The sequence below is a fragment of the Meleagris gallopavo genome, chromosome 2 (genome assembly GCF_905368555.1).
Source record: "Meleagris gallopavo chromosome 2, MGAL_WU_HG_1.1, whole genome shotgun sequence".
NCBI classification, from domain to species: Eukaryota; Metazoa; Chordata; class Aves; order Galliformes; family Phasianidae; genus Meleagris; species Meleagris gallopavo.
In genome coordinates, this window is record NC_139405.1 from 21,699,241 (window position 1) to 21,721,771 (window position 22,531).

The window sequence follows — 22,531 nt, forward strand, 5'->3', positions numbered from 1 at the left end:
GTGGGGCCGCCCTCAGCTTCGGTGCATCCAGCCGGGTCACGTCGGGCTGAGGGGAGGCAGGCAGAAGGCAGCAGGCAGGGATGCCGTGTTGCGTCAGCTCCAGGTGGATGGCGGGGGAATGTGCTGCCTTCTCTCTTCAAACTGTGCGTTTGTTTATGTATGTATGTATGTATGTATGTATATAAGTAACATGTACGTTTTCAGTGCTGTCTGAGTATACGGCATCAGCTTCGTATCAGAACCGCGCAGGTCTTAAGGATAAACTGCTGAGAACACCTCCATAGAGAGTCCTGCTCGCAGACGTGGCAGCAGGCACGTTGAGGCTGGGAATGTGTCAGCAGCCCCCGTTGGTTTCTGCACAAATACACGTCGCTGTGGCTGTATGCTAAACATAACTAAAGGTATTCTTAATGGTGTGGTTATAATTTGATTTCCTGAGGTGGGAAAAAAAAAAAAAAAAGAGCAAAACAAAAAAAGCATAAGCTGAAGTTGCTGCTGCTGCGTGTGGCAGTCAGGCCCCCAGTTTGCATGCAGCACAGCTGTGTTCTGCTGTGTCACATCTCAGCCCTTCCTGCCCAGCACTCCCCGCAGCTCCCTGCCCGAGCTCTTCCATTGTTTGTTCTTGCTAAGGAGTGTTAGCTGGAGCAGTGCTGTCATGCAGCGAGGTTAGGGAGGAATGATGGAGTGTCCGGAGTGCTTTACGCTAGGGCTGCAGTATAGTGTAGGCTGCCACGTCTGCAGGGAGCTGTCTGCTGATGCTTGTCTGGAAATCAGCCCAGTACGGTCAGATGCTGAACCTGTGAAGAAGGTCTGATTTATGAGTGTGGATGGCAGAAAAATAGTGTGAACTTCTGGGCGTATTATGGTTTTAGAACTGTTTTTATGAGAGCTTTTGGAAACTCAGCATCAAAAAGGAGAGGAAAATAAATCTGTGACTTCTGTATGCTTACTGTTCTTTCTGTGTCAGACTGTAGTAGGGAGAAGTAGGAAGCCCCTTCGGAATTGTCAGCGTGAAAACCGCAGAAGAAAGCAGAAACCCAAAGATGAGAAGAAGCCTTATTCCTCAACATGCTGTAGCTATTCTTGGAAGAACTGTGGAGAATGTGGAAGAACCAATTACTGCTGAGGAAAAACTAATGGCAGAAAGGACTGCCCTGTGCATTTAAGGACTGAATTTTGCCGTTCAAGACACTGTCTTATTTCTTCAAGACAGTTTCCTTGTGATTGGTTTGTGATCTCACTCTGTGTCTGATGTCCCTTCTTGTCCCAGAAATTTCTGAATTGTTTGCATATTCTACCGAAAATTAACAAAGAAATCACAGAACTGTAGAATTGTTTGGGTTGGAAGGGACCCTTAAAGGCCATCCAGACCAAATCCCCTGCACTGAACAGGGCCACCTACAACTCAATCAGATGCTCAGAGCCCCCCCAGCCTTACCTTGAACATCTCCAGGGATGGGTCATCCTCCACCTCTGTGGGCAACCTGTGCCAGTGCCTCAGCCACTCACTGTAAAAAACTTCTTCCCTATATCCAATCTAAAACTCCTCTCTTTTTGTTTGAAACCATTTCCCCTTGTCCTGTCACAGCAGGCCCTGCTGAAGAGTCTGTCTCCTTTCTTACAGCCCCCCCTTTATATACTGAAAGGCTGCTATCAGGTCTCCCCAGAGCCTTCTCTTCTCCAGGCTGAACAGCTCCAGCTCTCTCTGCCTGTTCTTGTAGGAGAGGTCTTCCATCCCTTGGATTAGTTTTGTGGCTCTCCTCTGGACGAAGTGGTGGTTTCACAGACAGTGAAGCTCCCACGCACTTTGTGAATATGGCTGATACCTGCAAGTGCCTCAGCAATTGAGCAAAAAGTTGCCATGTCATCTCCTATTTTAACATGCATGGAAGAGCTATGGTAAGGGAAAGCACTCACAAGTACCAGAGCCACAGGGAAATCTTCAACCAGGATTTGCAGTTTTTAAATCAATAAAAAAACTTGCAGGAAGCTGGTCAGCTTTAATTCTGTTTTGTTTTTGTTTTTGTGGGGTTTTTTTTTTTTTTTACTTTCAAAGGATGTGAGATTTAGGCATGTATATGATGTTATGACTGTGTATGTCCATCAGTTCTCTTGACTCATAAAGCCACTGAATGTTTTAATGAGTTTGTACAGATTTCAGGAAGAGAGACTCATCAGCAAACATTCTGAAAGGAACCTGAAAGGAGAAAGGTTGGGAGGGGGCTTGTCTTAAGAATTTGCTTTTAATGGTAAGTGTTAAAGCTACATTCTGTGAGGAGAACATAGATTCCCCAAATAGCCACTTCATAGTTAACATGCCTGTAGTGAGGTGTTTGTTTTTTTTTTTTTTTCAGCGTAAGGAGTGGTTAAGACTATTAGTTCTCTTGTATGTCCTTATTCTTTCTAAGCACAGGCCACAGAAGACAGCAGAGTGATTGAGCCAAAGCCTTCAGAAAATACAACTTCAGCCTCCTTTTTTCCTCTCCGAAACCAGAACTATTAACAGTTTTAAATACTAATGTTTGTACTGTCTGGAGATTATTTTTTATAAGTGGGGCAATTTTTGAACCTTGGAGGTGAAACGTTTCTTCCTGCATCCAAAACTATGGTTTGACTGGACTGCTGGAGTGCAAAGTGAATTGCAGCAGAGAGGAAAGGGAGCTGAGGAATGGGGAAAGGTTACAAAAGAGGAAGGTGTAGTTGCTTCCACCTTTTAACAATTTTGCTAAAAGGCATTAGCAGAAGTGGAATATCAAAGGGAAATTGTCCCTGTCCATGAATTAATTGATCTTCTAATCCACGCAGCTTCTGAGGTGGTTCCACAGTGGGTTGAAGCCTCCTGTAGCCCTCTTTGTTAGAGTAGGTTCTGAGAATGTGTTGCTCTATCATCAGGCCTGTGGGCTGCAAGCTGCCGCAATTTGTGAAGATATCCTTGCACTGAGGGATAATGAAGACTAATGGAGGTATGTGGTGGGAAAGGAGGACTGGATATTCAGAACAAAATAGTTTCTTAAACCACTGGATGCTTTCACATGCCTGTATCGCTATGTCATAGAATCATACAATGGCCTGGGTTGAAAAGGACCACAATGATCATCGAGTTTCAACCCCCTGCTATGTGCAGGGTTGCCAACTACCAGACCAGGCTGCCCAGAGCCTGGGCACATCCAGCCTCGCCTTGAATGCCTCCAGGGATGGGGCATCCACAACCTGTTCCAGTGTGTCACCACCCTCTGTGTGAAAAACTTCCTCCTAATATCCAACCTCCTGTCTCAGTTTAAAACCATTCTCCCTTGTCCTATCACTATCCACCCTCGTAAACAGCCATTCCCCCTCCTAGTTATATGCTCCCGTACTGGAAGGCTGCAATGAGGTCACCCTGCAGTCTTCTCTTTTCCAAGCTAAACAAGCCCAGTTCCCTCAATCTTTCCAGATAGGAGAGGTGCTCCCTCTCCTATGATCATCTCAGTGGCCCTCTAGACTCGTTCCGAGAGCTCTGTATCTTTCTTGTGCTGGCGGCCCCAGGCCTGGACGCAGTACTGCAGATGGGGCCTCACAACAGCTGAGTAGAGGGGGACAATCACCTCCCTCTCCCTGCTGGCCACCCCTTTTTTAATCCAGAACACAGTTGGCCTTCTGGGCTGCAAGCGCGCACTGCTGGCTCATGTCCAGCTTCCCAACCATCTCATCTATGAAATTTCTAGCCTATGAAAAGTATTGCAGATCACGATTGACCTTTTTGTCATCTAGTCACAATTATGTACCTTTTGGGTTTGTTCTCTCTCTTTTTAATTTTTTTTTTTTTTTTATATTTGGAAGAGCATCCTGACATTCCAGCTTAGGAATATCACTTAATACTGTCTAAGATCTTTTATAGATGTCTTGGAACAGGTCAAATTAGTTTGTGTTGATTCTTCAGAAAATTTGTGAATGTATAAAGTGTGTTGAATGAAACAGAGGAAATGGTATCACCACAAACCCTTGCAGCAAAATCTAGCCTGGAAACTTTTGCTTTAATGCAGAGATTTGCAATTTCCTTCTGCATGAATGTTTCGTAAAGAAAAGTGTGCACTTTGTCTCCCTAAGTACATTAAGAAAAGCATGCCTGGAATCAAGTTAATTTCAGATAAATTACACTGCTTGGAGTCTGTTCTGCTGGAAAATATATAGGTGTTACTTGTTAAGTACTGTGTTTCTTTTATATTAAACACAACTCAGCCCTCTGGATGGTAAGCGGGGTCTTGGAATTGGATAAGGTGAGACTCATTAGTTTCTTTAGACTGATGGTTGTTGCTCTGTTCCATGTAATGTTCTCAAATTTTCCAAAGACTTCGTGCTTTAATGAAACTGCTAGAAGATTGTGCAAGCCAGGGGTTTTCTATGGCTCTGGAAAGTAAAGCCATCATTATCAAGTGGACACTTGTTTCTGAATTCCACTATTAATGTTTTTATTAAGGCTGAAATCAGTTAACAGAGCAGGAATTAACTTTGTTCTGTAACTGATCTATGAAATGCAACAATAAAGCATTTGCTAACTGACAATGCTGCAAATATCTCCCAGCTGAGATTTGGGAATTCAGCTTTGTTTTATTTCCGTTGTGCTGCCTTCCCACTACAGGTCTCATAACTAATCTGCTCTATGTACCTGGACAAAATTACTCCGGAATTCAGTATCCCAGAGAATAGCTGCCTGAATGAGGACAGTCGGTAGCTTCTCTGTGTGAAATGGTAAAAATCCTGTTGCAGTTTTGAGTGGTCTAATAACTTCAGCAATTGTAGATGTTGTGTTTGAATACCTGCCAGCAGTTGGCCAAGTCACGGTCTCTTGAAACCTTTGCTGAAATTGGAGACTTACACTGTGTGGAAGGATAGTGGTGGCTGAATGAAGCTGGGACTGTTTGGACCTGGTACTCAGTTACAAGTAGTATTTTGAAACCACATACTGCACTATGGGATGGCTTACCTAAGAACTAATGTAATGTAGTTAGTATTATGTTCATCTTGTCATTTTTCTTCATCCTGACAACTACTAAAAACAAAGGCTGCAGAGGAATTAATTTTGGAGCTGATGCCATAATCTGCATTCCTTCTTGGCAAGAAGCCTGTTTTTGGTCTTCTAAAGATTTACTAAAGCTCTGAAACATAAAGCTTGATATCTTTTGAATGAAATGATAATTACATTTTCAAATCCTTTAGGTACACTGTGAATGTGTCTGTTCTAGCTTTGTGTATTTGTAGATTCTTCTTTTCAGTGACTTGCTATAGTGAGTTCCCCTGACAATGTGTGCTGACTTTTTAATTTTAATAGAAAAATTAAAAAATGTCCATATATCCTCTTTTTATTGACAGGTGTTCCTGCTTAGTGTTTCAGACTCAATATTTCTGTGCAGGTAACCTAGATATCTGTTAAGCTGTCCCTTTTACAGGCTTATTGGAGAGAAATATATTTTAACATATGCTAGAATGAAAAGCTATGATCTACATTACTGCGTTTTATGCTTAATCCTGAAAAAGAGAATCTCCTCACCCTGCAGATTATTGTTTAATAAGGATTCATAAGAATGTAAGCAACATAAGGAAAAACAAGGAAGGGTTAATCAGGGAAGCATTACTAATACAGTGTGAAGAAGCCAGGTAGCAGTACTGTAACCGTACTACCCACATACCCATCTACCTAAGAAGTGACAGGAGCCCTATATGGAGTCATTGTAGGAGTAATCTGGAGAGATCTGAAAGATCCTCATTTACCACTTAAGACCTCAGTTGAGAAAATGATGTATCAGTATCTGAAATAAACTGTTAGGAGTGGTGTAATATAACAAATAGCAGCAGCTTGTTTTGCTGTATGTCTCAGGCCTTGGACTCTAATATTAAACATGCATGTTGGCACTTCCTGCTAAATTTTGTTCTCCACAGCTTATCCTACCTGGCAAACAAAGAAAACCTGGAAAATAGTACTGTGTATGACCAAAAGAAGGGTCCTCATGTACTACAAGTATTACAAGAAGTTGATTGGTTTGCCTTTTTTTTTTTCCCCCATGGTTTCTGCAGACTGATATATAGTATTATGTAGAAGTCCCTGTGTTATGGAGCTGTGCTGAATATTGGAGGCCAGTGTGTCTGGACCACGTAGATTCCAAAATAATACTGCTATTGATGCATCATATTGTTTCCTACTGTAACTACTGTTTGCCTGGTGCAATGATCTGTAGTTCAGGTAGGCAGGTTAGGAAGGATGAGCAAGAGGCTCCATTTTGAGAATGTAAGTTGGAGGTGCAAGCCATGCAAACATGATTTTCAGTTCTTTTTCTGGAATGTGTAAGAATTATTTTTTTTACATGGGGAAAAAATCTTCTAATACCATTTCACTAGATTTTCTAGGTGTAAAAATGGTTTTCCTAAGTCTCTGTTGTGTTAAAGAAAACTAACTGATGTAGCTGTGTCTGGATCTCTTCAGGTTATAATATATAATGCTTTCAAGAATAACAATTCCTCTTCTCTGGTCTGAGGCAGCTATATTATTTATATGTAGTTTATTATCTTTCATCTTCACTGCATTCCTTTTAATAAAGGTGGCTCTTAACCTTGAATTAAGAATTTGCTTAATGAAAACTTGAAACGTGCTATCGTGTGGCAGCCTAATATGTGCTCTTGTATTAGCTATCCAGTGTTCTGAAACAACAAAGAGATGATCCAGGTTTCAGAGTTGTACTCTAAGCCCACCACTAGAGATCCGCTCCCTAAAGATGCTGCAATTCTGCCAAAGCCACCTTTGATAGACAACGTTTCTAATCTGTACGTGTCCCAGGCCATTCGCTCATTCCCCAACTTCACCTCATGTTGTGCCATATACTGTATTGTGGTCAAGTAACTGAAGTTAGATTTGGATATTGTTATGCATTCTTTTAAAGAATGCTCTGATATTTCACCACATGACTTTACACAGAAGCTTTTGTATCAGCTAACTGGTCTTACTTGCCTTTGCCTTACAATAATCAATGGAAGCACGTGAAGAAACTCCTCTCTGTTTATTTAAATGCTTTGAATTTTATCTGTATTCCTGTCTGAACATCTGTAATTTGAATTTATGAATATTGTACCTGGCAGTGCTTGAGCTGAATACATTATAAGAAAATATTAACCAACATTAGATGAGGCACTAAAAAGATCCTCACAGTAGGTATGCAAGCATTAACAAAAAGCAACAGCACATCAGACATTAGGGTCACCTGGCGTCAGTCACTGGGACTAGGGTATGAGTCCTGTGCTGATAAAGACCCTGGAAATAATGTCATTAAAATACAATCAAACTTAGAAAATTAGGATTTTTTTTTGTGAGCACAGCTGTATATGATAGCAGGAAGGGGTTACTTAGAATGAGAAAATCACTTATCTCATTGTAAATAATAATAATAAAAAGTTGTACTGAGCTAGTTATAAAGTTGTGGATTTCTTTTCAGACTTAGGCTTGTTGTTTGGCTGCTTCTGCATACCCCTCTTGCAGCTGAAACAAAGTTGTAACTACATAGCAAGCAGACACTGTGGGTAGTCTACCCTGTTGACAGAAAATCAGGAAGTGGGAAATACTTGGTGAAAAGTTGGGTTCAGTAAGACTTTGAAATGAAGTGACATGTGGGTTTTCTTCCTTTATTTTTCCTTTTGAAATTTGTTTTGTTTTGTTTGTTTCTGTTTTCCTGGTGTGGGAATGAGGGTGGAGAGTGTTGGCTTCTGTCTATTGACAGGCCTTCGTAAACTGAAATCCTGCAAAAAAAGAGGATTATAACACTGGGAGGTAAGACATCAGCTTTATAAAATATTTAACTCCAAAACAGAAGTTCTTAGTACATGCAAGGCAGAAGCAATGAAATACAAGCCCTGTGCAAGAAACACACTCACTGGGCACTCTGAAATGTGTTTCTTGAAGAGGCTACTGTAAACAAGAAGCTAGCGGTCTGTTTACCAGCCAGCCTCACAGAATGCTTCTGTCCAGATGAAAAACAATGTTGTTTTTTTTTTTTTTTGAAATTGTTCTGCTTTTCAAATGAAGCTACAGAATTTAGGCCATGTCTTATAATTTGAGGAGTCTTCCATAGGAATTCTTTTTTAGATTAGACTCTTAGAAGTTGTATTGTAGAATCCAAAGTTTGTTCAGAAAGCTAATAGTGTTTAGGACTGATGGCAGTGGCTGAAAGTGAATGTCCTAATAACAAAGGGGATAAGAGCTGGAAGATAGCTGACTCAAGCATGTTCCTAACTGAGAATATTTTTTCCAAATCTAAGCCTAAACCAGCTAGGTTTTGTTTTTATATTTTTGCAAAGTATACTATGAAAATGTAGGATTTGATTCTACATTCTGGTAGCTTTTTAAAATACTGTTAAATCATGAGTTACTGAAGCACAGTTGAGAGATTATTATAGGCAGTAGCTTATAGAATCTGAATCACAGAATGCCTTGGACTGCAAAGGACCTTAAAGACTACTTTGTTCTATCCCCTGCACCTGTGGGCCCAGGCACCCTTCACTATACCGTATTGCTTGGGGACCCTGGCCTTGAATGCTCCCAGAGATGGAACATCCACAGATTCTCTGTGTAGCTTGTTTCCATGCCTCGCCACCCTCTGAGTGAATAATTTTCTCCATCTAATCTAAATCTCCCCTCTTTTATTCTAAAACCATTCCCCCTCTGTTCTATCATTATCTGCCCATGTAATAAGTCGGTTTTCCTTCTGTTTATAAGCTCTCCTCATTTCATTTTTTCAGTACTTGAGGTCTCCCTGGAGTCTTCTCTTCCTCAGGCTGAACAACCCCAGCTCTCTCAGCCTGTCTTCATAGGATTGGTACTTGAGTCCTCTGTTCATCTTTGTGGCCTTCTCTGGGCCTGCTCCATGCCTATCTTGGATGCAGTACTCTAGATGGTGCCTCACTGGTAGAGGGAGTCACCTTCCTCATCCTGCTGGCCACCCCTCTTTTGATGCAGTCTGGGATGCATCTGGGCTGTACGCACACACCACTGGCTCACGTCAAAGGTCATGCCAACAGAAATGCCAAATCCATCTCTGCAGGGTTTCTCTCGAGGAGTTCTCCCAGTCTGCACACATAACTTACCATGGTAGTGCCTACATTGTCTATAGAGAGCCTACAAAGCTTGCATTGCCTAAAATGCAAGGAGGCTACTGTGTTCCCTATTTCTTAAGAAAAAACATTCAGCCAGGAATCATGGGTTCCTAAGCATCTCTCAGGGCATGCAAACAGAAACCTTTACTGCAATTACTTAGTGAAATCCCCTGCATTTTCTTGGAGTTTAAGCAAGCTGCATCTAATTTTCTTCCATTTGCCTTGATTTATATTGACCCATGCACAACAAATCCAAAGAAAACTAAAATACAGAATTAAAATGTTAACAAAAAGCCTACCAAACATGGAACCAAAAGAAATGCAGATAATTTATTTTTCTCCTCTGAGTAATAACACTTCTATTGGTCACTGCCTCTGACCTGAGACATGGGCAGGATAGGTTAGAGCCAAGAGGTTTGGCTGAGTACACCTACAGTCAGGATGCTTCTATTTTTAATTTTTTTCTAAATCTGGAAGGACTGTGTGTCAGCTCCTGCTGAAACAAATGAAGATTGACATACTGTCCAAATAGGGAAAAATTTTCTATGCCCTTTTGAGCAGTTCTAAGAAGGAACAGTACTTTCCTGTTAGCCCACACTCCAAATGCTACACATATAAATAAAAGACTGTCTGTGTACTCTATCATCAGTTTTATTTCAAGAATTATCCACTCAGAACATAGGATTTCATAGTTATCTTTCCATATTTATTCCCCATAAAAAGTCTGGAGGAAAGTCAGTAATTCCATAATTGGGTAAGTCCATATTTAATTTTTGACAAATTTATTATGGCTGTTTGAGAGCACTTACATTCCTCAGTTCTCAGACCTACAGTCTGCTGCACAACTAGGTTATTTCTCTGAGTTAGAAATTTCATTTAATTTTAGAGAGCAGAAATAATCAGACCTTAGGAACCTCAGGCTGAAATGCAGCAATGTCTGGAGCGCCTTGGTTAAAATGACTTGCAGAAATAGACTGAACAGTTTCAGTTAGATGCCCAGATGTTTTCCCAAATACCTTTTTGGAAGTCATGCATGTATTTCTTATATTCTGGACTCACCTTTGTTTTAAGGCATGACTTCTGCTCCTCAGTGCTCTTTCCATAACATAACAAGTAGTGTTAATCACAAGTAACTAAGCACCCATGTATGTGATAATTAGACTGGGGTTTCAGCCTGTAAACTCTGGGGGTAAGAATTTGTGGATTAATAATGCTTCATTGATTTTGTGTGATGTATTCTTTTAAAAGTCTTTATGGCAGACTAACCTGCCATAGACTACCTTCTGTGCTTTGTTATCCTATCACATAATTTATTTCATTTTTGACAGGGGTCATGAAATCTACATGGTAGTATGCAAATAGAACTCAATTTTAAGATCCAATGTTCTTTAATTTTCAAGGCTGTTGGTAGTTTGTTATAACTTTGCATTGCTAGAAATGCTATTGTATGAATTGCTGCTTAAAATGGAGCTCTCAGCTCGGTTTCCTCATTTACCACTGGTGCTGGGTTTTCCAGTCAGGATGGTTTTCAGTTCAAGTAGGTGAGAAATGGATATGGTTTAGGTGAAGGCAAGTTTCTACTTTGTTTTGGAACAAACAGCTGCTCAAAGGGACTGCAGAAAAGCAGCTTAAGGCTCTGCAGCTAGAGGATGAAGTAGGGGCTTTTTCGGGAAAAAAAAACCATACTGTGAGAGCATAATAGTAGTATAGAGCTGAATGTGCCCTCTAATGGATGGTAAGATGTCATAGTTTGCTGATTGTATTAGTGTTACTCGAAATGTCACGCATCAATGTCTGTCTAACAGGCTTTAGCAAACAAGCAGATTAAGAAATCTGATTTTTCAGCTTTAAAAAATAGAAGAAGAAGAGGTCTCATCCATGTAAAAATGAATCAGAAAGATAATGTGTGTGCGCTACCTCAAATGGGGCCTTGCTTCCGACTTTGTGCTACTTGCAGAATTTACCAGAAAGGAAATGAGTATAGAATACAAAATAGTCACAGTGAAACACTAACACAGCGTCCCCCTGCTCTGTGGTGAAAGCATCATATCATGAGCTGGAATCATATTTTGCGGTGGGGAGAAAGACTAAAGGAGGTAGAAGATGATAAACAAGAAATTCTGTGTTTGATATCTTACTTATTTGCAATGTGATGACAGGGTAGGTCTAACTTCAATCCAGCTAAAATCATAGCTTTGGCATGGAATCTGTGGGACAGTCTGATTATCTGAGCTAGGAAATCAGAGGCTGGACCAGTTTTTTTTTCCCCCACATAAAATGGATGAATGAATGGGGGAAAGAATGCAACACAAAGTGCAGCCACTTCATGGAAATCCAGAAGATATACGGCTTTTCCTCCTTACCCTGTGTCCCTTTGCTCCTTTTACTGTGTACTTGCTGATTCAGTGTAACATTTTTTTCTAAAGGCTTCAGCATTTTTGCAATGCATGCCAGCTGCCAGATGTCTCCAAGACCTAGAGAGATTCCTGCTGAGCCCTGTGGGTGCTGAGATCGCGCGCCCTCTGGCACAGTGGCTTAGAGGAGTAATGAAAACCTTTGAAGATCCCAGTTTTTCAAAAACGCAATCTCACTTGTTAGGAGCTGTGTAAATTCAGTATCAAAGGTAACATCATGATTTTCCTGGGGAAATGGTAAGTTTAATGGTCAGTTAGTCCCGTGCTGCTGAAGCTGTCAAGAACAGAACAACCTGAGACTTTGTAGGCACAGCTGCTGGGAGCTGAATCAGGTCTATAAAGATGCAAGCGAACACTTCCACTTCCACGGGGATTTTAAAAATACCAAGTTCAGGGAGTATTAGTAGCCTAATTACTACTTCGGATGCTCTCCTAACCTGTCTTGATTGTAGTCAGTCCAGAGATGGCTATTAGAACAAATGAATGTTAATGAAGTGGCTCCCGCTGCAGGGCTACTTCCTGAGCTGTGCTCTTAGCAGCCCCTCAGGCTCCAGGTGTGAGACGGGCAGCCAGTGCTAGGTTGGTCTGCGACTGAATCTGGAGATCCTGCTGCAAGGAAGCTGCCATCCACCTCCACGGCTTGGCTCCCCACAGTCCTAGTGTGCGTCGTGCCTCAAACACTGAGGGCGGCAGGAGGCTGGTAGCAGTAGGCTGCTGTCCCACGGTCACCTTTGAGTTACAAGCGCAGGCCTCGTGGCACAGGCCAGGCCCCTCCTCCAGCACGGGAGCCAGGTGGCCCCAGTCTTGCTTTTTTTGCTTGTACTGTGAGAAATAGGATCGGGTTCTCGCCATACACGGGATTGTGCAAAACATATTCATGTCTTGGAAATGTGATGTGATGCAGAGCACGAAGGTGCTGCAGCTAACGAGGCATTACGGCAAGCAGCTGCCAAGGCCAGTCAGGAGATCTGTCCTTAAAGAGATCTGAGTGCTTTCCATTTACTGATAGATGGCCAAAAGGGAAGGAACAAAATAGTTTTCTCCGACTGAAAAACCTTTGTAAATCGAATACTTGAGAGTTTAAGACCTGTCAAAGGTTATATTTAAATAGCTTTCCCATTGATTCCACTGAACTGCTCGTCAGTTTGATCACACAGCAGTAGAAAGTGTCCTAGGAAGAAATGAAACGAGGGCGAGCAGCCTGCTGAGGGGCTGAGCCACGTGCTCTGAGGGCAAAGCCCCCCGGGGGGTCCCAGGTGGCACCCACACCCTTCTGCGAGAGGCGGAGGTTCCTCCCGCCGCTCTCAATTTGTGAGGGGCTTTCAAGCACTCGGCCCGCGAGGCGCGGACGCGGTGGGGCCGCCATCCTTGCAGGGCAGAGCCCCCTGAGGGGCGCCGCTTCCCTTCGCCGCGCTACAGTTGTCGGCGCGGTTGGGCAACGCGCTCCCGGACGGTGGCGCTGCAGCACCGGCCTTGCGGCGGGGCGGCGCGGCGAGGCGGCGGCCGGCAGGAGGCGCCACGGGGAGGTCCGGCGGCGGCGCGGCGACGACCGCGGGGCTGCGGTGCGCGGGAGGCGGCGGGAGGGCTGATGCCGCACAGCCGTGCCACGGTCCCGGCGGAGGCATGAGGCGCGCGGAGCGGGCGGGGAGCGAAGCGGCAGAGCGCGGCTCCGCGAGGCCCTGAGCGAAGCCTCCGCGCCGCGCTCCCGCAGAGCGACTATGGCCGGGGGAAGGAGAGGGCTGGTGGCGCCTCAGAACACGTTCCTGGAGAACATCGTGCGAAGGTCTAACGGTAAGGGACCGGGGGCGGAGGGGCGGTTCGGCGCGGAGGGGCTTCGAACCCCCAGGTGCGGGGCGGCCGCCGTTGGGCTGCGCCCCCGCGTCCCGAGCGGAGCCCCGTGCGGGCGGCAGGTGCGGCGGGACGGCCCCGCGCTGTGCCCGCTGCAGGGAGAGACCGCGGGCGGGAGGCGGTCCGGGGGGCGCCGTGCGGGGCCAGGCGAGAGGAACTGCGGGGTCTCCGGGAGGGCAGAGCCCGGAGCGAGTGGGAAGATGCCTCCCAAGTGAGGAGGGAGTTTGCCATTTTGAGGGCTGAAGGTGGGCAGTGCCGGGTTTTTGTTTTATTATTATTTTTTTTTCTCCTAGCTAACTATAGCCAGGTCTTTCTCTAGGAAGATTGTGGAGTGGAAAGCGCCTCGAATTTCACAACTGCGTGCAAATATGTGTTAGCGTTACCCAGATTCTTTCACTTCGGGACTTAGCAAAAGCTGCTCCTTGCAGCCGTGCAGGGGGCTGGGTGTCTGCTGACACCTGGCCACGAGTGGGTTTCTCACAGCTCGGAGTCGTGCCATCTTTAGTGCTTCTGCGGACCTCGGTGGGTTACTTTGGGGATTAAGAACTTCCCATGCGGGTCGAGTTCCTTTTGAAGATGAGGTGAGATGCTTTAATTAATTAAAAAACAGACAGTTTGTTCCAAAAAGGCAAAGGCAATTAACCCTGTTGATAAGCAGCTAAAAACCCAAATCATCCCAAGAATGATTTTCAATTATTTTCAATTAGGAGATGTTACTGAGAAAAAAACCCACCACAAAACACCATCTTTGATAAGAACATGTCTTCACACAGAATGGTGAGGGATTTTCATAGGTTGTTTTTCTCTGCAACTTTCCTACAGAAGAGGTTGGAAGCTGCATTCTCCCTCCAGTAAGCACTGCTCATTCCCTCGGAGAATCCTGTTCTCTTCTTAAAAACTGAAATGTTAACATCTCATCAGATTCATGTTGCTCCTCTTATCTTCTTACAGCATCTAGCTAAGGCTTTTCTCGGAACTGTCTTGAGTTTGTGAATAATTTTCTCCACTGAACGCTGAATTTCTCTGATTGCTTTCTGTGCCAAGACCTTGGTGCTATAAATCACATGAGGCTTGGAGATGGAGGGGATCTTGCAGCATCAAACAGGCTTTGCTCTGTTTCTTCCTGTTTTTCCCCCATTGTTAAGAATGTCGTAACAGTGTGGTGCTGGACAGCACAGGTAAAATGACAGCACGCGATTTCCAAATGATCAGCAAGTCCCGAGGGCTGCCGTAAATACAGGCTTCTAGATGAAGTCTTTTAGGAAGTGATGCACAGTGCAGAGATATTAGAAGAATCTTTGGGAAGTGACTCAAGTTCAGAAGCCTGAGTCTTCTCACATCACTGCTGTGATGTGATGCTGTCACATATAAATGCTGTGTGATTCAGTTCTACCGTGAGGCCATCAACCTCTTCTGACGTCCATTTCTGTGAGGAGATGAGGGCTGGATCTCACTTCTCCTCATCTGGCAGGGCAGTGTTGTCCAATGGGGGGGCAGCATGGGAACATCCTGACACCTTGGTGCCTGCCTCTCCTTGGCTGGCCGGCCTGCCTGCCTGCCTTTTGAGATGCTTTGGGATGCCCACAGCACAAACACTTAAACCTGTAGTGTATACTTTGAGGTTTGGCTTCCCCTTCTCGGTTTTGTTTGATTGGATACTAATGTGACCCACAAGGAAACTCTCTGGGCTACTTGGGATTTTCCAAATAAATGTTGGGCTTCTTGTCAAACTGTATTTGCTGGCTCCTGCAAGCAAGCTAAGTAGCGCCAGCAGATATTGAATTAATACATGTATAGGAATGTTCCTAATTTGTGGAGGATTCCTTTTGAAAGGAGAGGAATTTGGTTGTAGAACTGAAATAGATACTGAAGAAGTGCTCCATTTAAAAATACTTGGGTTTGATGTGCAACTATAGTCACAGGTAAACTGAGAAAAACATGTTCTGGCTTTGAGTTATATTGAGAGGGTTATCTCAGGGAAAGAGGCTTTGTGGCAGTAGCTCAGTAATTGGCATACAACCTTTTTTGAAAACAGGACTCTAAGGATAGCACTAATTATGCCACTTTTAAACAGCAATTTAACAAGTAATTCTTTGGACAGCCTTTCACATTTAGTGTGATACTGGCAAGCTGATGTACCTACAATGGCTAAGGATAATGGCAGTGTACTTGGGCATGCAAGTTCAGGGCCTTTCCTTCAGGCTTAGTATTTTTCTGACATTCGGATCATACCACCTGCAGCGAGATCCACCTCAAGCTCCATTGGTCTGAATTGTCTTCTTAAGAATTCTAGGAGTTTCTTCTTGGGTTAGAAATCAACTAAGGCAGGTTCTCATTGACTAAATGCCAGCCTGAATAGCTATGCTACAATGCAGCTACAATGCAGCTACAACTAAACTACTACTAAACTACTATGCAGCTACAAGCTGCGAAGTAATTCCACACACTGGAGTAGAGAAGGAATTGAGAATCTCTATAGGATTGATATAGCACACTTGGGAAAGAATACATAGCATCGTCAGCCTGGAACTGTGGACTGCATCTGGTCCTCTTTGATTTCTTCTCACAAGAAGACCTTTTTGATGAAGTGCAAGCACTGTAAGGTTCTTCATTCTTTGAAATGAGCATCTCCAGATTCCTTCCAGTTGGAAGTCCACAGGAAAAGCTTAAGGACTTGGGACACTGATGTAATCCTTCTTGTTTGTATTTAATGTTTAAAAGCCATGCTTCTGAAGTAGACATGTAGAGCTAGAATAATAAATGTTGCATGTAGTGCTTGGTTGGCAAAAATTTGTTTGAAGCATTGAAATATTTAAAGACTCAAACACCCAATGGGATAGAAAATGAGCCCGTGCTGTAAAACAGTGCAGTATGTAAAGAATGACTAGTCTCTGCTGGTTACTGCTAATGTGATATTAATGTTTTTCCCGGGGAATGTAGGATAGCCCCAGTATAAAGGCACTATAACAATAACAGTTATAATGTTGGTTCATGGCCAACGCACCAAATTCAAATGGTGCGGTATGTTAGAGAGGAAACAGGTCCTGTGATATTCTAATGCTTTATCAATAGCTGAAGGCAAAAATACTTTTATGTTTATGTAAATATCAGCTGGATTCTCTAGCCCTTCCTCGGTGCGTGAGAATTTAGTTTGTGTAAAAATGGCAAAAATAAGTCCTGTGTTTGCATGGCTTAAGAATTTCAGTCACGGATACTTTTGTGATTTATTGATGAAACAAGGAGGGAAAAATGGGAACTTGGTGGCATAAAGCTTATCTGAGTTTAGTCTTGTTTCCCCTGGGAGCACCCTAAGGAGAGATGAGATGTAGAAACAAACCTGCACCCTCTGATGGAGAATGCAGTGGAGTCCAGTGTAGAGGGAAAGAAAAAGCACCCTCAGAGACACAAATGCTGAGAATAACAGGCATTTCTGTGATTTATCACCTTCCTTCCATTGGAGATGATGAAGTCCTAATAAAATAAGCGTTCTGTAACCTGGGCCTGCTACCCTTGTACTGTTGCCCAAAACCCAGGAGAGAACTTCATTATAAACAGCTCTGGAACTGGACAACCTGTTTTTGTGTTCTGCCAGAGACAAATGAGAAGGAATCGATCACAAAATGAAGAACTGCGCAGAGGTTTATTTTCATATCTTTGCACTTTAATAAGAGGTTCATTTACATTAAACCTTTGCAGGGGATCCTTATGATGCTACTGTTTGTCCTGCCCTGCCTGCCTTCACTTAAGAACCTAGAACAGTGAGCTGTGTGGAGACAGGCATGGCTGCAGCCAGTCCTATTTGCTCTAGAAACACTATAGATATGTTTCCCCAAAGGTAGGATTTGCTGTTGAGAGTTGTCAGTCCATTCACTTTCAGACTACAGAGCTGTTGCACTGGAAGGGCATGCATGTATAAACAGGTTCTGCATTGCTCCTCTGAATGAGATGTGCTCAGGGTGATCAGATCCTGGGCATTGTTGGGCTGCCTTGTACTGCTGCAACACCTTTAGTAAACAGCATCAGTCATCAAGAAAGTATTTTCATACTGAGAACAGGACTGTTGCTAAAATAAGGAAACATGTTTTTGGGGTGGAGTATACTTTTCTTGTTTCCTTTTGATAGAGTATGTTTGGTTTCCTGCCATCTTTCAAATTTCCTTAATTTACAATGAGTCTTCAAGCAAAGCTGGGCTCAGAAGCCTTGTGCTGCAGGTAAATTACATCTAAGTGTGAGCTGGTATGGTTCTGTTGAATAGGGGAATGTATTCTAGTGACTGTTGTAGATGAAAGTGCTGAAATGGATGAACTTAAGTGTGCACGAGAAAGAGCACTATTAAAGTATTCCTTATGAACTGTGATGGCTGGGGTAAGCTATCCTAATTCTTAAGGCTCCCAAATGAGCTGATTTGAAAGCCTGGAGCAGATGCCCAGGAGCTTTTCTCCAGCATGCTGTCAAGCTTGATCATCCATCTTCCTGACTGCAGTGGGTTAATTTCAACATTAAAAAGAGATCACAGTGGATATGGCCTGGAAAATACTCTTACCTTGTATGAAAGGCTCTTTGCCAAAGCCTTGCAAAAAGTGCATGCAAAACTGCTGGCTGGGTAGGTAATAAGGTGGTGTTACATTTACAGTGCTGTTAGCTGAAGATGTTGCTTCTCTTGCCGTTACTGCGATTGGTCCTGTGCAAAGCAAGGTGAATGTTACCCTCTACACATCTGGCACCCAGCGATTGCGCTTCAGTTTGTGCCCTTTTGTATCTGCTCTTACAAGACCACACATGAATGTAGGTCTGTTTGTTGGCACTGGTTAAAACAAGGTATTTAGGCACGCCAGCAACAGGCCTTCAAAACCACAAGGGAACATCTTGTAGACTCTGTGTTAAGGATGTTTTCCCAAGTGGAGAAGAAAACAAAAGGAGGACTTATTTTTTCCTGACTTCCCCTCTTTTTTTAAGCTATCAGCTATGGAGATATTTTTATTTTTATCAGTGCTTTTGTACAACTGGTCACTATATCAGAATGTCAATTGATTATTGACAGTTTTTATTCCTTGCCATCACTTGAGTTCAATATAAAATGTTTCTTTTCCGGCTCTAACAAAGCCGAATTTGTGTTTGCATCTTTACACATTTAGAAATGCATTTACAACCTGATTTTCTTAAAATTTTATAGATAGAAAAAAAAAAAAAGTACAAGACAAAGATGATAGATGATGTGTTTTAAAATTAATGTTCTGAAAGCTCAAGTTGTTCTACTGTGATCATTCAACATATCAATCCATTTCTCCATTAAATCCTAGAACGAGGTTGTAAAACAAATCTTAGTGAAACCCATTCATTGGAGAATTTGTTAATGCACTTCTGCAAGTTATATAGCTAAAAGTCAGCCAGGAGTTAGGTCTTGTCAAGTGCTTTTAAGGCTCTTGATGGCTGTAGCTATAATCAGTAAATCAAATGGCTTTCTTAAACTGATGGAAGACCCATATAATTGATGCAACTAAATCATTCTTTTTCCTCCCTAGGAGGAAGAAACAACCTGGCCAATTAAATGAAGTCTCACTGTTAAAGCGTTTTTGGCCTTTATTAAGAATGGTGCAATGTACGACTTGTACAGCCGATGAGCTTTCTAATTTCTGAGAATTATCTCCTGGTGATATCATTTTTGTCTGGATGTCTATTTTTTTAAATTTTTCAGTATGGTCGGCACTGCAGAGATGGGCACAGAACAGTGCTACCATTAATTATGGATGATGGCTTCTGTGCACTTCCCATTTCAGCTATTCATGTGCCATTTTTCTGTTCTAATTTCTATTTTATTTTTTAAAATGCAGATAATTACGAAGACTTTACAGCTTCTAATGTTGGTAGGGTGTATTATTCTTTTCAACTGAAAATTTATTCATGATAGAGGCCACGGTAAAATAGATACTATCATAATGCATTGTAACACATTGTGAGATGGAACCAGTAGCTTTTATCTACACCGCTGGTGGAATCGTTTTCTATAAACATTCCAACTGAGTCACTTGAAGGTGGTGTTGTAATTATTTGTGCTACATATGATGAAATACAGTTTTTAATAATTCTTTTCAGCCCATACTTGCAGTACGCTTTGCATACAGTGTAAGTCATGTTTGAATAGAGCAATATCATGTCTGCATTAGTGGATTTTGTGTTCTAACAGCCAGAGAGCTTCCAAATCCCTTCTTGTTTCTATAGAATAAATATTTTTTTATGCAAATTGTCTGTAAAACATGTAAGCCCAAATGAACCGATCCCTAGTCCTTTGTAATGTGTTGTTTTTGCATTTAAGTGAGGCTACAGATTAAAATAATTTGTTCTCAATGTTAAGGATATACAGTTTTGAGGCCACCATATCATTGTTCCATAGGGAAATCAAGGTGTTTTTTTTTTTTTTTAATAAAATACTTAAAAAAGAATGCATTCCACCTTCAAGAATGAGAAGGTGTATGTATCCATGTAAAACCATCGACCTCCATAGGAGAGTGTGAGTGGAAGAGCAGAATTTTGTCCTGTGACTTTTATTCCATGATGTGAATACTGTTTTAGTCCTCTTAGCAGCTTTGTACGTTCTTTGAACAGAGAGCCCTTGTGTTTGATGAAAATGTGGTTGATTCCTGTGTACTTCTCCCTGAAGTGTAAGCCTCATATCATACAAGTGCAAAGAAAGGGTTAAATAGGCAATTGAAATTATTTTCAGTTTGACTTACTTAACGTTTTGGAGCTGTATTTTGATCTCAGAAGTTACATTTGAACAGTTTAACCAAGGACAGTACATACATGCCTGTCCTTTGCAAACTGTTGAAGCAAAACTACCGTATGAGCTGTACGTGTGTAGTAATTTTGAGATGTCCTTATGAACAGCATCCTATTTCCATGCATTGGGTTCCTTACCAGAAATGAAACCGACTCCTTTCTTTCTCATATCAAAATGATACTACTTGTGATGCAAGTCATGAGTTTGTAAACTCAATTGTTTTTAAACTCACTTGTCCGTTGTACTTACTCCTAAGCTGCTTATGCCCAGCTAATGGAACAGTAGCAAAGGAGCTCTATCCACAGTCTTTTACCAAGTCTTTTACTAAGCCTTTCTTTCAGTTCTGAGGTAGTGGTTTGTGCTCTTACCTCTCCTAAATGTGCCAGTCCTAACCAGCTGCATCTGTGATGTGCTTCTTGTCCTCATGTTGGTTGGAAGTTTGAGCTGATGGGCAGTTTCCATTAATGTACTAGCAGTGAGGTTCTGTAGATAGCAGCTTTGGTGAAGCTGGGTGTTCTGGAGACTTGCTGTCATTGTTGGTGAAGGAACTGTTTTATTCAGAAGGACCTTTTCTTATTCTTCTATGATGATGTATTTTGTGATTAGAGAAAACCACTGGTTTTGTGACTGAGCAAAATCCATTCTTACATAGTGGAAGGAGTTAAAATGCTTTTCTTGTTCTTTAAAGCAGCAGTGACTAGTTTAAAGTGATCCAAAACGGCGCCGATGTTTGTGTGTGTAAAAGCTGATATGTGGATATACTTCAATGAACAGAACTGACTAGGGGAAATGGAGGTTGAAAATGTGAAGTATGGCTTTTCACAAAGTAGCCAGAGTTCAGAGCATCCCTCCCTCCTCCTGCCAGTAATTGTGCTGCCTTTGAGGTACGGCAGTTATTGCTTGTGTTTCTGCAGCAAGAGATGCTTTGTGCTGCATCTCTATATATTTCTGTGCCTACTAAATGTCTTCTCAGACTCTGCCAAACAGCACAAGACAGACTCTAAGTCTTCTTTATATGAGCTTGGACTCTCCAGCTCCTAGCTCAACCCTTCTTGGAGCTGATAAGTGGTGCCAGGGAGGCATATAACTTCTCCTTGGGCTGGCCAATGCCACTAACCCAATCGATATCGTGTTAGAAATCGATTTCCTGGTAAGGGAGTCCTTTGAGTCCTATCAGAAAGGCACCTCAGTCACTTAATAGTTTGAATACTGCATCTATCACATGCCCGTTTTATCCCGTCTTTGAAGAGAATTTAGCAGTGTGTTTCTTCTTTGCAGTCCTCCTGTGCCCAGCCCCTGTCCTGCCCTCGTTGACCCATTTGTGAGTCCTCGAGAGGCTTTGCTCTGCAGTGCTCAAAGAGTTCACCAGAGCATCTCTCGTGCTTGTTGTGCAACAAAGCCACAGCTGTTTCTTGGCCTCTGGGACCCTGTGTCCCTGCAGATAGAAAGGCAGTATTTGCCTCAGTGGATGTTTAATATTTTCTTATGTTAGAAACAATTGTTGAGCAGATTATGAGCTGTCTCCAAGCAGCACATTGTCAGGGACGTCAATGCAATTGAATGCAAATGATAGCAATGAGAACAGCCCTTCTACCTCCGGGTTATCTGTCAGAATAAACTATGCAAAGGAGTTATAAGTGGGAGTCCTTATTTTATGTGTCTCTCCAGTGTTTGAAGAGGCAAAACACCATTGTCTGAGGAGGCATGCAGGTGTGTTCTCCACATAGGCACAGAATCTGCTTTGTATTGTTTTGTCTTTAAAGAGGTCTGGAAAGATGAATGAGCAACTGTAAAGAATTTCCTATTTGTTTGTGAGACCCCTCCTTTACTGCGTGGTGCAAGAAACAATGTCTCCAGAGGCTTTCAGCTACATGGAGAGTTCCAACTGCTGGTCTCTGCAGGGCGTTTTTTGGGTGTCAGTCCAAACTGAAGATGAGCACTAAAACCTCAGTGGAGGAGCAAACTGAAAGCCAAGTCAGGGTTATGGTGTTAACTCCAGGGAATGGGTCCACTTCAGTATTTTCTTTCTGTGTGACTGGGACAAAGCTATGTATTGTAGACAATAGGTCAAGGTGCATGAAGTGGGAACTTGCTAGAAGTCAGACTTACAGAACAGTGGAATCCTGAAAACCTCTGACTTGCTCCTTGAATTGATAGATGGTCGTGTTTTCACCATTGAAGCTTTGAAAGTACATAAAGATCTACAAGTGTGGTTATAACTCATGTCCAAACCCAACCTGGATGATCAGATGTAGCATTTTACCCCCACCTCCATGAGAAGGCTCAGTACACTAATAGCACTGCCTGATAGGGATGTAAAATACAACAACCAATCCACGTTGACTTGAAGACATTGTATGTTGAGGGTGTTGGCAGT

The 22,531-nt window shown here is 42.6% G+C and overlaps 1 protein-coding gene and 1 long non-coding RNA gene across 2 annotated transcripts in view; both read left to right on the top strand.

Annotated features, from left to right (window-relative positions):
- Positions 1-9: 9 nt before the first annotated feature.
- LOC146544895 (uncharacterized) lies at positions 10-1,989 on the top strand. Its single transcript, XR_014881961.1, has 2 exons — positions 10-157; positions 968-1,989. It is a non-coding gene; the product is annotated as an uncharacterized LOC146544895 (long non-coding RNA).
- An 11,063-nt stretch (positions 1,990-13,052) lies between these two features.
- The window catches only part of KCNH1 (potassium voltage-gated channel subfamily H member 1), a 180,833-nt gene continuing 171,354 nt past the window's right edge, over positions 13,053-22,531 (top strand). The window contains exon 1 of the mRNA XM_085219311.1: positions 13,053-13,319. Within this exon, the coding sequence (XP_085075437.1) occupies positions 13,247-13,319 (73 nt within the window). The 5' untranslated portion in view covers positions 13,053-13,246. The remainder of the gene's footprint in view (positions 13,320-22,531) is intronic.